General features: G+C 39.0%; 2 protein-coding genes across 3 annotated transcripts in view; both read right to left on the reverse strand.

Annotated features, from left to right (window-relative positions):
• Positions 1-168: 168 nt before the first annotated feature.
• LOC111587586 (pro-cathepsin H-like) lies at positions 169-5,928 on the reverse strand. Its single transcript, XM_023297601.3, has 12 exons — positions 5,792-5,928; positions 4,900-4,931; positions 4,649-4,754; positions 4,478-4,548; positions 4,275-4,379; positions 3,063-3,149; positions 2,839-2,894; positions 2,666-2,747; positions 2,519-2,587; positions 2,139-2,245; positions 1,313-1,441; positions 169-1,228 (listed from the first exon to the last, which is right to left on the reverse strand). Exons 1-12 carry the CDS (start codon positions 5,904-5,906, stop codon positions 1,153-1,155), a joined length of 1,035 nt encoding a protein of 344 aa, XP_023153369.2. The 5' UTR covers positions 5,907-5,928; the 3' UTR covers positions 169-1,152.
• A 135-nt stretch (positions 5,929-6,063) lies between these two features.
• LOC111587585 (ras-specific guanine nucleotide-releasing factor 1-like) overlaps positions 6,064-16,505 on the reverse strand; it is a 28,518-nt gene continuing 18,076 nt past the window's right edge. The window contains exons 15-27 of one of the 2 annotated variants that reach the window (XM_055012125.1): positions 15,556-15,896; positions 14,912-15,028; positions 12,434-12,604; positions 11,490-11,596; positions 11,266-11,378; positions 10,709-10,769; positions 10,472-10,578; positions 10,234-10,318; positions 9,801-9,998; positions 9,628-9,707; positions 9,348-9,465; positions 9,082-9,150; positions 6,064-7,941 (exon numbers count right to left, since the gene is read on the reverse strand). In XM_055012125.1, coding sequence (XP_054868100.1) covers positions 7,849-7,941; positions 9,082-9,150; positions 9,348-9,465; positions 9,628-9,707; positions 9,801-9,998; positions 10,234-10,318; positions 10,472-10,578; positions 10,709-10,769; positions 11,266-11,378; positions 11,490-11,596; positions 12,434-12,604; positions 14,912-15,028; positions 15,556-15,896 — 1,660 coding nt within the window. In that variant the 3' untranslated portion in view covers positions 6,064-7,848. Of the gene's footprint in view, positions 7,942-9,081; positions 9,151-9,347; positions 9,466-9,627; positions 9,708-9,800; positions 9,999-10,233; positions 10,319-10,471; positions 10,579-10,708; positions 10,770-11,265; positions 11,379-11,489; positions 11,597-12,433; positions 12,605-14,911; positions 15,029-15,522; positions 15,897-16,505 lie in introns of both variants that reach the window. The other variant, XM_023297600.3, reaches the window with a different exon arrangement.

Genomic DNA, 16,505 nt, shown 5'->3' on the forward strand with positions numbered 1-16,505 from the left:
ATTTTAGAATTTGATTGACAGCTCAAGCTTACTCAAAGCCTCACTTCCTGCTGGGGTAATGTCGCCATCTTGTGGGGTTTCGATGCATAAAAACTCGCCAAACGTATTTGTCAAACAGGAAGAAATTGACTGACACACACGCTAAAAGAATGTAATGACCCAGGAGCATACTGTAAAAAAGTGTTTATTAATAAAAGATACAGAAATTGAAACAAGTGATAAACATCAGACTCTTTATGGGCCTGAATGCATGTCTGTCCCCAAAGTTTGTTGAATGTGTGCAGGTTATGGAAGCCACTCTACAGTGCAGATAAGTTTACCCACTGTTTTGTTTCTCTGAAGCCACTCAGTTAAATAATTGAGTTAATCATTAATGGATAAGCTGCCATACAGTGTGCTCCAATAGGGAATGTCATATAAATCTGTAAAATAAGTCTTTTTAGTTCTGCAGACTGATGTCCAGTTTTCTGTACAAGCATAGTCATTGTTGATAACTGTTTTAAAAAATCACTACAACATTTATACTGTCTAAAGAAAATACATATATAATAAAAAATCATATGCCACACTTTCCCCATTGCACTACAGATGCGCATGAGTCCCTGATGGACTGAGGAAATCGGATTTCTTTTTTTAAGATGGAATGAATGGAAAAGGGTGTTTTGCTCTGATGCCTGAAATACAAGCTGCCTCATCATGACAGCCAGCCTGCTTAGGTCACACTCTCTGTCACGTGCTTGTCTACATGTTTAACAAACAATGACCTAAAACTCAAGAGCGATGCACTCTTTACATGTACTTGCTTTACTGGTGGTGTACCAAAGCTAAATGCCCAAGAATGTAGTCAGAAAGCATCTCTTTGTAAACCATATGTCCCTTCATTTGATGCAATATGCAGTTATGTTTAAGGCTTTTGTTAATTGCAGTTCCTCTTTCTTCTTCTGTATATAGCTTGAAATTTGCATGATCCAGTTTAAATATTAATACGGTGCTCCTGAGAAATTGGTTTTCCAGAAAAGGTGTTAAGGGCCCTTCAGTGTAGCTCAGACTTTTAGGAGCTATATGAAAAACTTTGGGGAACATTTCTAGGCATGTTCAAGCCTTTAATATGGCCCCAGGGTGAGTTTTTCCTCTTTGTTGCCATGTTACTCCTCAAACTAAAGGTAGAGGATACGAAGAGCATGCAGCCAGTCCGCACATGTTTCTTCCACGCTCAATCAAGAAATATCTGATGGAATAAGGAGAAATCTGTCAATGAAGCTTGAAAGCAGTAACCAGTCACAGCACAGAAATACATGTAGACTATATTTACCCGTCCTTCCCCCAGGCTGTGCCCCAAGAGTTCTTCACAATCCAATACAGCATGCCGTTCTCTTCAACACCATAACCCACAGCCAGGACTGCATGATTCACGCTGTCTGCTGTGTTCTTACACTGGGTGCTAAACAAACAACACCAAATCAATCGAGCAAGTGTATTTTGTGGGGTGTTAGCTCTTTCAGTATTACATCGTAGACATTTTGTGGACCCAAACACTCAAAAACTCAAAATCTCATTCATCTTTATCAGTTCAACAACATAACACATGCCTACATTAGCACAGTTATTACAGAGAGAGACAGAAAGTTCACTGAACCACGAGCACTCAAAAATCAGACCATCACAACAGCGGCCATTTTATTAGTGATGTTCCAAACCTGCAGGATCATATTCAGTATGATGAAAAGATTAGGAGCACTTTATTCTGGTTGACACCAGCATAGAAGTACATCACAGCAAAAGCAGGGTGTAATCTGACAGCATTGTTACATACGAATGTATTTTTCTTTTGATAAAATTTAAAATATGTTATATTTTAATAATAGTATGAGCAGATTTCTCTCACATCCTCCAAATAACCTTCATCTAAAATTCTGCTCACCGCAGATTTCCCTGGTAGTCTCATTATTCCCATAATCCTCTTCCAAAAACATAACTTCTGCATTAGTGGATTACAAAAAGCCCATTATTGTATTATGTTTTTTTCATAATGTAAAAGGTACAGAAACAACGTGGTACAGTCCAGCCAGATGAGCTGCTTTGAACATGTCTGACGAAGCGTTTGTTCAGTTTGTTAAGTTACTGAGTCCTCGTCTCACCTGGAATAGACTCCTTCTTTGTAGTGCATAAAGTCGGATGTGACGTCAAAGCTGAGGGTGATGGGGTTGAGCCAGGCCACAGCGTCAGTCATGGCCTTTTCATCATACTGTTGTATGCAAAAAACAGAATTTTCAATGAGCAAACAGGTAGAATTAATGCATTTATAGTAAAATGTTAACCAGAGCATATGAACCACCACTGAGTATTCAAAGCAGCACCAAAGTAGCTGTCTCTTGTCTCTTCCCTAAATCATGTGGCTGACAGGAACATGTTCAACTGTAACTAATTTGTGAATTTGTCATTTTTCGAAGAACAGTCACATAGCATAAATAATGTACAGTTTCTTCCACAGTGTAATGTCACGTGTCCATACACTTACACTTGTTATGTTGACCACATCTTTGACAAAAGCGGCTGCAAGCGTTGGCTCAGAACTGCAGGTGTCATCCTAAAGCAGGAAAGATCGTTGTTATTTATTCTCATTAAAAAAAATATCCAATAAGACTTTATTCTAGATGGATCATACATGGCCTTTGTAGGGATAATCTTCTTCTGTCATAAGACCTTTGTTGTATTTGATGTACTCAAATGCCTGGCTGGGGAGCCCACTGAAACAAACCAGGTACATTTGAATTGGTTGAAGTTGATTAAATGTTACAACTATAGTCTAAACACTAATGATAAATGTATGATTCTTACCCCAAACATCCATAGTTGTTAAAGTCTCTCGCACAGTCTATCAGCTGCTGCTCAGACTGAAACAGAGATGAACAGACAGCATCATGTATTTAAACACAGCAGTGGCCTTGCACAGTAGTGATCGTTGTTATTGTACAAATGACTATACAAGATTTTTTTTTTGCATCTAATTCCCAGAATAATGTTGTGTGAGGCCTACTGGCTCACTCCTATTAAGATCTCACCAGAGATATTAGCTTCCCAGTAGCGATAGCAGTTACTGACTCCAGACAGCCAGTGGTAGAGAAGGTCCAACAGCTGCCACAGTAACCCTAAATACACAAACACCACACAGCTCAGACAACTAATAAATCACTTATGTTAAACTTAGGTCACTCCCATAATTTTACACATGAAGGTCAAGTGTTAATGACAACGGTTCTCTGGTGAAACTTTGTAATGTCAGAGAAAATAACCATAGCAGGTTATTAGGGTTATTTCAGGTAAAATATAAAAACATAGACACTCAAGGAGCTGCTTGTTGCATGATGGAAACTGTAGTATTCACAGTAAGAAATAACTTGTGGCTTCTGCTACATCAATTTTTATTTATTTATTTTCATCTCTCTCATGTTCCCCAGCTTTATTGATGTGCAGTGCGAAATTTTTGGAGTTTTTTGTTTTGGGTATTATTTAGCTTTTATTACAGAATCTGCTGTAACATTAAAAAGAAGTGATGATGTGCTGTTTTTTTCTTCTCCTTTCATAACATTTTTTATCGTGCACTTTTATGCAGATACATGCTCTATCCACATGTTTGATTTATATAGCTAACTTTGAATGAAGCATCGGTTTTTTGGCAGCAAAAACATTACTAATTCATCTGACAAGAGATCAAGCACATTGTCTTAGATTCTACATGTAATAAAGGAGAATATGGAGATTTGTAAGCCAATGGTTGTGCAGTGGCACTGATTGATTTTCTATCCTCTCTCAGCTTCACAAAAGCTTGTTTTTCACCCATAGACAGCTCTCTGGTTTTCATGTTGGTTACACCTCTAACTATAGATGCAGTCTGCACAAGCAAAACCCAAATCTGAAACTGTACGTAGACATTTATTGTATGAATAATCAATGTAATATGACACATCAGGGCAACAAAACACACCTGTCAGTCACATGTTCCAATACTTTTCCTCACATGAAAAATGGGTGGATTCAAGCAAAAGGCACTTTCTTCTAAGTTGTGTATCAGATCTAGATATAAATACCTGGAAATAAAAGCTGAAATGTTGATCTCTTGTCTCATATTAATCGTTTGATGCCAAACCCAAATGTTTTCAGTCTACAGCAAAAAAAAAAAAAGGAATTGGCCTCACTGTTCCGATACTTTTGGAAGTATTTTGGGGAATGTATATTGAACTATATCTGCTGTGTTCAGTGCTGTATGAAGGCACCTGGTTCTTCACTGGAGTCACAAAGTTGCCCTTCGTCCTCCAGTCTACAAACTCGGGGTGAGGCCCAGTTCTGCTGACATGACTCCCTTTAGTGGTCGAGCAGTTCTACAAGGCATCACAATCATAAGATGATGAAGAAAACCAAAAAAAACTTTGATATACTGTAAACAGCACAAGGAGTGTGTAGTGTTGATACTTTCTACCTGAGGTTTTGTCAAAAGATAGAATTTCCTGAATTCTTCAAAGGTCATATCTGAGAACTGGTTCAGTCCCACTAGATTGGAAAGCAAACAGCTGTGTCAGAACAACATTCCCAAAATATAATTTTCAAATCTGCATTATGAGGCAGGAGTTTGTGCAGAACTGTACTGTACTTGTGAAAGAGTGATTTCCAGCATTGTGATGATCAATGATTCTCCAGTTCTGAGTGAATACATGGAGCCGGTGGTAATACTCCTCAGTGTCGTAGACTTTGTTGTGCTGCACATCAAAAGCAGAAATGCAAGAGAGCATACAAAAGAAAGATGCTTCAAAACATTGCCACTCTAAGCACACAAATTAACACACTTGATATGACTCCAAAGTGTAAAATTTAAAGGATTTCATTGTGGTATTATGTACATACCTCTTGCATCCACTGTTTGAAATAATATTCCTCTGATAGGACACAGATGAAACCATTAGTAAATAAAGTAAAATTTACAGCTTTCACACATGTTTAAAATACAATAGTATTAACTTCACAAGAATAACAGCAAAAAATATATTTAGCCTGAAAGTAACAAGGACCATTTTTCTGCACAAGTGAGAGCTTTTATTTCTTCTTTACCTACTGGGTAACACTTTATCATAAGAGTACAAATCTTTTTCTAAGTAACGCTCAACAAATACATGGCTCATGATGATTCAGTGCATGAATTAATTATAATGTATTGTGCTTATCATTAACAAATTGTCAAGTGACCGCTACTTAGTGTGATTTGCTCACACTTAATGAGTTATCAGCTAAGGAATGTTATTCAAGGTTTCTTCATGCATGAATTGATATGTGACCAAATTAGCTGAATTTCCGTTCCATTTTACTTTATTTCAGACCCATGTATTTGCTGAGCCCCTTTTAACCAAAACAGTTTCATAAATAAACTTACATATATCTGAAATTCAGCCTAATTGATCACATAGTACTTAATGCATTAAATAACTGAATTAACATTCCTTAAGTGACGATCTGTTGAGTGTGAACTAATCCTAGGAAGTAATGGTCACTTGCTAATTTGTTGTTGGTGATTAAGAAGAATTAATGACATGCTGCATCAAATAATGCATTAAATAATAATTCGAAATCAAGCATCTGATATGTTTATGTATATGATTTGTACCCTCAACTCAGTGTTATCCACCACTACCTATGCTGTGGTGGGTGACTGCCTCTGCTAGAAAAAGCTGCTTTCACTGAATGTCAGCATTTTAAAATGAGCTAAGATAAACGGAAAAGAAAGCATCCAATGAAAACTTACCTTCAAGAAAAGTTAAAGGTGTTAAATGGACAAAACTAAGAGCAGCGGTCATAAACCACACCACACTCAGTGCCATACTTTCCACAGCAGACTCCAACAAGCTTTGAGAGAGCATCACATGACTCGCCCTCTTTTCACAATGACGACTTAACTGCCCCCTCCTCTGACACCCCCTTTCTGATCCTCCCCCAGCAAAGTTACAACCACAGTTTTCACGCTCCACTACACCTACAGTTCAGCTCTGAGTGTAAAACAAACGCAGCAGCCTCGAGGACACTTCTCCCCCTGAGAAAGAATAGATTTATTAACAAGAGGTAATCAGGAAAGAATACACTTTTATACAAAACTGGAAATACTACTCAAGCTGTTGAAATAGACTGAAAGATAATTCTCATACCACTGGGTATTGCTCACTGCAAACATTTCATGTGCCTGTAAGAGGGTAAAGATTTATGTGCAAGGCTGGGGTTTAAATACAGTACACATACTGTTCTAGATATAGATTTGATTTGAACACGTGAAAGTGGTACATGCCTGCCACTTAAGCTTTAGGTGTTTTTCTATACAAAGCCTGTAAAAAATACATATAAATATTCCAAGAATAAGCACAATATTACTACTGTATAGTTCCTGCTAACGCGTCGGAATAGACAGGATACAGAATGTGTTACACTTATAAGTTGTTTTCAACATTTGTTTTAAAGTATCATACACAGAAAAGTTATTACAGAGTTGAACGATCATAAGGATAACACATTTCGAGGGATATGTTTTTAACACATTGCACATTAGGAAATGCATCAGACTGCCTGTACACAATATTGTACACAGCAAATATTTCTGCTTCATTGGCAAATCGTAGAACAAAATAGTTTACATACTTTTGTGGTATATAATCCGTTTCATGATTAAGGCAAAACCATAATGCACTGGCCAAAGAGAATTAACCATAAAAACTATGCTCTCACTGAGTGTATAAGCTGCGAATTTAACTTCCTGAAGTGGCTCAATATTAGTTACATCTGCTACATACACTGCCTGGTGCTTATACTGTATATACATCGTGTTGCCCACCAGGGGAAAAGGTGATAATAAGCAAAGCATAAAAACCCATTTCTCCAAATTGAAAACAAACAGCTCAATCACGAAACTCCAACACTTCCAAATCTCTTTGTCATTCAGTGGCTACATGAAACGTCAGAGCACATGATTCAACTTTAGCCACTGGAGCAAGTCCCACTTTTCACCTCCTCTACTCCTCCAAGAGGAAAAAGTTCTAAAATCCATATAATAATGATTAATAATTAATAATAATTTCAGTTTTAATCCTTAAGATTTTATTGAAATCAAATCCCATTTTGACACTATTAATGGTTTGTATTTTGGTGCAATAGTTATTATTCAATATATTTACATTCAGGACTTTCTTCTGCAGATTGTAGTTTTCATTTTAAGCTGCGGAGTCATGCTGGATTCAAATCAACTGGCACTGAAATCTTAAGGATTACAACTTGACGTGGTCGTGCAGCAGGTGGATCAACACATATCTGTATTGTTTTTACTTCCAAGCTCTACACTTCAGGGCGAAGAGCTTGACTTACTGTATATGAGAGCTTGTTTAAAGATTACTGCTATTATGTCAAAATATCTTGACTCTGACATCTAACCAGAAAAGTTGGGGTTAATCATCATGTGTCAAATGTGACCATCTCTCAAGAACGAGAGCTTTTTTTAAATATACTGCCCATTTCCATTAGGATATGACTAAATGTCAAACCTGTATACTCTTCTGTGTGTTTATTCTGTGGTTTAAAATAATGCCATCATAAAATGATATTTCAGACGATAAGTAACATATAAATACTCTGCAACTATAGAAATAAAACCTCTCTGGGCTTCTACTCGGTCTCTAATAACGATTATACACAACGAGTCCAGTGGGGAGCATATACTAGAAGGGCACAGCCTACTGTGTCTAATACAAATAATACTAAATGTACATTTTGATATACTGTTTCTGTACACTCTATATGAGAGCAGAGTGAGAGAGATCCTCTTCATGATGAAGTTTTGGGCTCGATTCTCAGAGACGCTTCATACAGGCTCTCCTCATCCAGCACCGTGCTGCTGTCAAGCAAATATTTTGCCACCTAAAGTAACAAAGAGCACAGGCAAGGCAGATAGTTAGATTTCTTTCTTTCCAGGCTCATACATTTAGAATAGATACATTGAGAAAGAGTATGCAAACCTGCTATTAGTGTAGAAGATTCAGCCCAGAAATACTCAGGCTAGTAAGTTATGTGGCACAAAACCAGCCTTTACATGCGCTCTTTCTTATTTAAATGTCAGTTATTGAATGTTACTTCTTCTGAAAGGTTTATTCTGTCGTTTCCTGTTTAGCAGACTGTGAACTACAGGGAAGGCATGGGGAGTTTGGCTCCTCTTCATACCGTCCACTCAAAACGTGATTTGTGAGGGTTTCTAAAATATTGACAATATGCTATCTTTGCAACGCATTTCTATTTTTTTCTGCACCTTCATCACCATTTATTATAAATAAAATTAGGCAAATATTGATGTATGATTCATTCACGAGGGTGATTAATCACTACTTCACTTTGGTAAAGATGCCAAACTTTCTTGATGCCTACTGGTGTGAAACAACCAGAAAAACAAAACTAATCCTCTGTGGTGCTAAAAGCAGGCAGCAGCAGCTACTTTTCTTCTGTTTACTTATTCATATTATTGCTATCTTTATTAATAAAATAATGAAGGCTAAATCAGATGCTTTATTAATGTGAATATAAATCGTTTCTGACAACAAAAAGGTGAAAAAATTAGCTCCCCTGAAAGCCGTGTTATGGTACCACATGCTCCTGTTAAGCGTGAGATTTTGTTCAACAAAGAGGAGGTTATTTGGTGATCTTTAGAGGTTAGCAAGAAAAGCTTTACATTCTCTTTTGCAGGTCAAACATGATGAAGCAGCTAAAGGTTAATTGAGTTGTAATGAGGCTGTGTCTCAAAATAATATAAATATCTAGTAGTGCTAATATTTGGAAGGAAAAAACTGGAACATTTACTGCATATTGTTTAATGCCAAACACTGACTAATAATCAGAGGTACATATAATACTCAGAAGTCCAGCAGGTACATGTTGGCTCTTGCTGATTTTAGAAACAAGAAGTGTCACTGGCTTTGACATCTCAAGTTTAGATATGGGCAAATATTACCAGTGAAATTATTTCTTTTTCGAATCAATAAATAACAATGCAGGTAAATGTAATCTCACCTTTGGTTGGTAATCAATCTTGTAAGCTGTTTGCTGAAATTGTCGTATCTCCCTGATAATGTGAGATATCTGGAGTAAAGAAAAAATACAGAAAAACAAAGTTCAAACATGCAGATTTTTTTCTTAATATGTTCATAGGGCATAAAAAAAATTAACAAATTCTACATGTGATGGACAGATTTTTTGTAAGTATGAAAAGAGGCAAACCATACTCACGCTCAGTTTTTTTTTGTTTTTTTTGTTTTGTTTTTGTTTGTTTTTTTTACCATTCTCATCTTGGAGAAGTTGACCAGGTTGTCCTCAGTGTAGTTGGGTGTTCCTTCCTCAATGAAGGCCAGGTCAGTCAGGTACATGCCCAGGTAGGGAACGCAGGGAGGGTCACAGCTGAGGACAACAGGCAGGTCAGAGAGAGACAGCAATCATACAAATGCAGAGAAATATAAAAATAAACACAAATGCTAATGAACACAAAGGGGAATGTACAGTATGTAACTCCTATCAGAATTTGTAAGCAGCTTACAGAAAAGTGAAAAACTGGATGCTTACTTCTTCAGAGCCTCTCTCAGGTTTTTGAATCGGCCCTCTGATGACACCAGCTTCTGCAACTTGTCGATCACAGTCTTTGTCTAGAAAATGTATCAACACAAAGCTGTTATTGCCAGCAGCTAAACTTTCATCAGAAGACAAACAAAAAAACCTTTGTCCACTAGAAATGATACCTGCTTGGAGACTTTGAGCCAGGTCTTCTTGAGGCGGAAAATGGAGCTGCGGTTAAGAGAGGACGTGATCTCCAGAACGGCGTTGTAATTGTGGAGGCAGCGACAGATGTCAGCCACCGCCACCCATTTCTCGATCACCGCCACTCGCATGTTGACATCATCCCATTGCAGGATCTCTGTGGCAATCCTGTTACTGATCTGGCAACAAAACAAATACATGATTAGAACTAAATCTATGTATCTATGTATCTATGTATCTATCTATCTATCTATGTATCTATCTATCTATTTATCTATCTATCTATCTATCTATCTATCTATCTATCTATCTATCTATCTATCTATCTATCTATCTATCTATCTATCTATCTATCTATCTATCTATCTATCTATCTATCTATCTATCTATTATAATATCAGAGTAAACACATACATCATTGAAATGCTTGGTTGTTTTCATTATGTATGGAGTTCTCTCATTCTTGTCGTTCTTCATCCAGCCTTGACCAAAGAATTCCCTGTAGAAAAAAACGAAACAGAAAAACATATTTACAAATAACCAACAATCACATTACATGATGCGTATCATATCAACATTCACTAGCTTCCTGCCAACCTCCCAGTCCAACCGCTAGTGCCTGTTTTTTGTGTGTGCATGCATATGCACTCACTCGTATGGGATGACTTTGAAGACCAGGTGGTCCAGCAGTGTGAGCTGCTCAGCTATCTCCAAGGCCGAGTGGCTCTCAAACGGTTCAGTCTTACAGTCCTCCATCGCCTGAACACAGACACACAGCAGCACAGCATTATCAATAGCAAACCAAATATCATTGCTGCAGGACACTCACTAATTTAAAGAAGAAAGAGTGGTTTTGTTCTGAGAGGGCTATTTGTAATCTATCTCTCACCATCTGTGTGATCTCTTCGAGGGTGACCTGGTTGTCTCCTGGATCCTCCTGAGTGAGAGTCCTGCATACAAGAACACATCAGTGCCATTATTTTGTTGGCTTAGTTGGTTTTGTCCAAAATCACTACAACCCTGATGCATATTAAGAGCTCAGCTTGACCTGTTACCCTGGGTATTCATTTCTGTTTTTATGTTTGGCGTCAACTTCATAGCTTGAATTGTATTTTTGACAAGTTTGTTAGATCACACACCATACGTTTGTTTTTTGGGTTTTTTTGCCTCTAGTTTTGCTATGTTGTACCAATTTAAGTGTCTGGTCCATCTTCCCCAGAGGGCCAGAGTGCACTTCAGGGACTGCTGCTCAGCAGAAAGGTTGAAAATGTAGGCCAGAGTCTGGGCTGATGCATTTTATCTCAAGTTCCTTGTTTTTACTACCTCAAATGAGTTTTGGCACCAAAAATAGTCTCACAGAAACTTGTTTTTCCACAAGATTGTCACAAATCAATGTGTCATATATGACTGCATGGTCAATCAAGCAGTGCAAACGGTAAAACCAACCTGATGATGTTGGCAGCTGCCTTTCTTTCCTGTGTCAGGAGCTCTGGGTCATGCATCACCTCCTCCAGGAAGCCAATTACCCGCATCTTCAGCTCTGTGTTCAGCTCAAAGTCCTGAGGACCCACACAGGAACAACAACAGTGTCATTACAGAGGTGTTGTCTTCTCCTGCATAGACATAGAAGGATGGAAAGAAACAAGAAACAGGAAGGAAGTGAACTGCACCTGGGAGTGTTTGGAGACCCAGTGACGCAGTACATTCAGCACTCTGTTCGTGGCAGCTCTTCTGATGACAAACTCTTTGTCCCCATTCCTCTGGTCTGTAGGAAAACCTGAAACCAAAGTGACATTCAAAGTGAATCCCTACAACATAAACCAGTGTGATATAGCATCATTATTTTATATAGTTGTCTCCATTACAATTTGACATTGTGCTTCTATATACAGAAAGCCACTAGTCAAATGTTATTTTTAAAATATGAATATACATTTGGCCTGAGTTTTTCCTGTAGCCTCGATCAGCATCATTCCTCTAGCTTTGACTCTTGCCGAACAGGGCTGTTTAATGTACTTTAACAGAATGATACAGATAATAAAACTAAAAGCATTAGGGATGTGTTGTAGAGCTCATCTGGTATACCAGAAATTTGAACTTTGTCATGTTTTTTTTTACCCCAAAACATGCAGTCAGTAGTTGTTAAAATGTCATATGTGAAAAACAACATTCACCACCTAAATCAATGAAAGAATGAAAAAAAAGATAAAATAATGGGGTTTTTTTTGAAAGAGTGACTAAAAAACAGTTCAAACATGAAAGTCAATATTACTGAGACAGATGTTTAAATGAAGGCCTAAACTGAACAGAGCACTTGATAAGATGTGTAATTCGTTTGGGGCCCTCTGGTGGTCATAAGACACTAAGCCGCTTATGCTTTCAACCAATAATGTCAGTTGATCTCTGACACAATCTAACTGCCTTTTTCCCTAGAGGTGTGCCAGCATAATCTGACCAGAATTAAACTTCTTCAAGAGTCATCTGCTGTTTGATCGCTGAGCTTTTTTTGTGTACATCACTCCAGATTTCAGATAGTGTTTGTGTAACCAGGTCACAGTAGGTCCTCGACAAGCGTCTCCAATGGTAAAATACAGATTCCACTCATGTGACTAACCTGTGCTGGCAAGAGACATACGACGGTACTTCTCCTTGGTTGGGGTACCTTCATTGGCACCAGCAGTGGCGATAGCGAAGGCTGAGGCAGCAGAAAGGGCACTGCGGTTGTTGTCCAGCTCCCGGCAGGATGACACCACCATGCCGTTGTTGAAGGAAAACAGGGAAAACTCTACAGGGAGGAACACAAAATGAAGAGATTTAAACTTGTGATTACATAAAGGTAAAAGGGTGCTTCCTTCAAATTCAGGGCATTTCAAACAAACTGAAAGACGCCAACATGACAGCACTCTCAGTGAACCTTTATGAGGGTCTTACACAATCAAGCTGAAGGGGAAACTGATTAGGTGATTATAGCTGATTTGACGAAGCTCAGACAGCCCCACGTGTGTGTAATCAAACCAAGTTGTCGACCAGTGGAGGGCAACAGAGAGCTGAAACAGTGTGTCCTGCAGCTTGTGGCAATGACGGCGTACACTCCACTGTGTCTGCCTCCCTCCTTTCCTTCCTCCTGCCTTCCTCCGTTCAGCCGGGGGCGGTATAGAAGAACACGCACATCGTTGCTAAGGTACAAGGTTTCCTTCCACCTACTCACACAAGGCACTGGCTTCCCTTGTATCCAGCACCGTGGGAAGAGAACACACTGGGGATGAATTGTGCTCGACTACCTACGGGGTGGATGCTCCCTCTCTGTGCGGTATGGGGAGGGCCAGGAGTCTGTGGGTGGTATTTATCAAGACCTTATTTGGCTATTTCTATGCTTGTCGTCTTCCGAGAAAAAAAAAAGAAAGTTTGCTATAAGTCTGCTGCAGCTATATTTATTTACCTCTATGAATTGCTCCTCTCATCTCAACCTTTAAACACTTCTCACATGCACATTCTGACTGTACAGTGCTCATCATTTTTAGACTGGATGGTAAAAATACCTGATGCTGCTGTAGATATTGACATCAACCAAAAAATGATTTGGACCTAAAATTGAAAATTTTTTAACTGCTTGGTTAAGCCTTACTATTAGATGTGCTTGAAAAAAACATGAAGCAATAATGACAGCTGATGGAACATTTGCTCAGTGGTTAAATTGTTACATACTAGAGACATATGATGTTATGAGGAGGATTAAATGTTAAATGTTTCAAGTGATTAAAAGAAGTGCAGATTGGGTGGAAAATTAAAGGAACAACCTGAACCCAAAGGCGAGGAGATTGGGCGGTTTTGTTGTTCCAGCATGGTTTTGTTTGTCACTTGTCCCCTTCAATATAAGGCTCACTGAAAAATCTATACTTTGTCCTGTGATGAAATATTTTAATCCTGATGGCCTGGTGGTTTCTTTCAGAATGACAATATCCTCATCCACAGGGGTCACTAAATAGTTTGATATATCATAGACTATGGCCTTCGCTGTCACCAGATCTCAACCCAACACCCCAAACTCCACACCTATGTTTGATTTTGGACCGACATGTTAGAGAGCGCTCTCCAACACCATCATTAAAACACCAAATGAGCAGTATATCTTTAGGAAGAACAGTGTTTCATCCTATTAATAGAGTTCTAGCAAGTTGGACAGTCAATGCCAAGTTGCCATGAAGCTGTTTTGGGATCATGTGGTGGCACAAACAAACTACTAGGACAGTTTCTTGTTTGTTTTCCTTCAATTTGTCACTTGTCTGCAGTTTGACATTTACCTTTTTGCTGTGATACAGAGGACAAGAACTGGCAACAAACGGAAAAAGCTAAATGGTTGTGTCCACAAGTGACAAAATCTGCCAATTTATTAATTAAGAACATCATGTGTGGCAGGTTACTTGCTCAACTATTTCATTTCAAACATGTAACCCCACTGTACAAGGCAATGGTTTTGGTACAGATTAAACTAACACGGTGTAAATGTTAAGTTTCCCCCTTTACACTCTTACTTTACTATTACTTTGAGATAAATAATTCTGTGTGGTCCCCTCTGATGCTTAAACAGTCAGGAAATACCATGAATAGGCTGTAGTCTAAATGCCAGCTGGTGTTCTGCTGGACAATTGCTGTTTTTATTTTCATTGTACTCCATTGTATTTCATTTATCCATCCGTTTGACTGCTCATTTCATAATTCTGGGTTTTCTGACAAATAAAGTCATATAATCTGCCAGTTGGAATTATTCATTCAAGCGGTCATAGAGGATGTAACATATGAACAGTGGGCCTGTTGATTTTTTTTATTGACATGATGTATTATTATTGATCTTATTTTATCATATTTTCATTTGCCAAAACGCTCCATTGGCAAGCAGTGTATGTCAGCAGCACTAACCACTAAGCTACTGTAATTTGCCAGCTCTTACATTCCTGCCAAGTCATTTGTCTTTTTAACTGGTGGGCTGGGATTTAAAAGTAGATCACAAGATGTTCTAAACGAGACATAGAACAGCTTCAACAACTTAAAGGGGGTCTCGGTACAATAGTAGGGAGACAGAGTCGTGCTGTACCGGAGTTTTTTGATTTGACGTTCTTGGGTGTTGACGGCGACTTGGGAGGAGACATTTCTGCTTCTGCGTCGTCACTCTGACTTGGGTCTTCATTGCATTCCTCTCTTACAGACAGATCTGGACACAGGGAATATTTCACAGTCAAGAGAAAAGACAACAAAGAAGACAACATACAGAGGGGCCTAACAGAGGGAAACTTGGGAGAGACAATGAAAAAATGATACTCATGCAGTTTGAAAGAAACATGAATGGTTATAACAAAATCTGTATGGTCATTTAAATTGTATATGAAATTTTTGACGAAAAATAAAAGTTCAATCCTAAGTAGTAAAAAATAAAACATTATTTTTTAAAAATCTAATAAAAACTTATGCTTGCACATTTACAAGCACATTCCCCAATTGAGAGCCTGTTGTGTTGTCTGCTCTTTGACTGTTCAATCCCAGGAGATACTACTGCTAATAACCCAAAAATATATATTAGTAACACTTTTAAAAAGCATAATACAGAGGAAATTGAGTTGTAAAACTTGTAAAACTGCTACTAAAGTAAACTTCAACCCCATTAAAACTGAGCAAAATTAGGAAATTCCCTTGGACGGTGGCCCTGACCTTGCTTGTTGAGGACAGACTCGTCAGTCTTGCCTTCAGTTTTGGTGTCTCCCTCGTCAGAGATTTTGCTGGCCATGGTGCTCGACACGTAGAGCTTGTTAATGTCAAGGGTGGTCTTACTGAAGGGTGACATGGTGGAGTGCATGCTTGCATAGCCATTGGGAGAACAGCTGAGTGCAGCCAGGTCCAGGGCTTTGCCCCCTGTGATGATGGGGATGTTGAGTGAAAGTTTGCGACGGCGGTTGGGAGAGGACGTCTTGGTGATGGAGAGAGGAGGAGGGGAGGAGAACTTGCGGCTGGCACGTGGCGACATGGGTGGTTCACCGTAGAGGAGTTTGTTGTTCTGACTGCTGGCAAAGAAAAGCTCCAAAGAGCTGCAGGAAAAGGGAGAGTGAAAGAGAGGAGAAAAAGGAGGCACATGTGAAAAAGACAGAAGGATGACGTGTAAGCAGAGTATCTTTTTCTACTAAAAGGCTACTCTTTTTGAATTTTGGATTAGAAAAATCCTGCAATCCTAATGGGAGACAGTGGAAAGGGGAGAAATGGTGATAACGGGGGTGCATGATGCACTTGGTGTCTGTACACAGAAACAGAGAGGGAACACATTAACCACAGGGCTCTTCGGGAGCTCCTGCCTCTTTTATTTAAGCTACATTGTTTAAGACAGCATCCTCCTTGCACTGAGAGCCACCCCCTCTGAAGGCCTATAAATAGCATGTCAAGTGACAGTGTGGGAGGCACGGGTGCTGCCAACAGCAACCAGCCCAGGGGAGGCCCACAGAGACATGGGGAGAGAGAAAGGAGAGAAAAGGGGAGCCAGATTCAGAGAGGGAAAGTGGGAGAAGGAGACAGAGGTGCACTGCAAAAAAAAAAAAAAAAAGAAAAAGCAGGGGCGAAAACAGTGGTACAGAAAGGGAGGGAGCGAGAGAGGACCAACATAGTGGCTATGGATTCCACCACAGCGAAGGCTGCTGGCTGCGAGT

Source organism: Amphiprion ocellaris, chromosome 1, assembly GCF_022539595.1.
Source record: "Amphiprion ocellaris isolate individual 3 ecotype Okinawa chromosome 1, ASM2253959v1, whole genome shotgun sequence".
Classification (NCBI taxonomy): Eukaryota; Metazoa; Chordata; class Actinopteri; family Pomacentridae; genus Amphiprion; species Amphiprion ocellaris.

What these genes read in the sequence shown, in the direction of transcription:
- LOC111587586 (XM_023297601.3), bottom strand. Translation starts at nt 5,906, where the DNA reads ATGCTCTCTCAAAGCTTGTTGGAGTCTGCTGTGGAAAGTATGGCACTG. An exon ending in ATCTTTTGACAAAACCTCAG is followed by an intron (nt 4,380 to 4,477) that starts GTAGAAAGTATC and finishes GATGCCTTGTAG; the next exon opens with AACTGCTCGACCACTAAAGG. An exon ending in AACAACTATGGATGTTTGGG is followed by an intron (nt 2,748 to 2,838) that starts GTAAGAATCATA and finishes GGTTTGTTTCAG; the next exon opens with TGGGCTCCCCAGCCAGGCAT.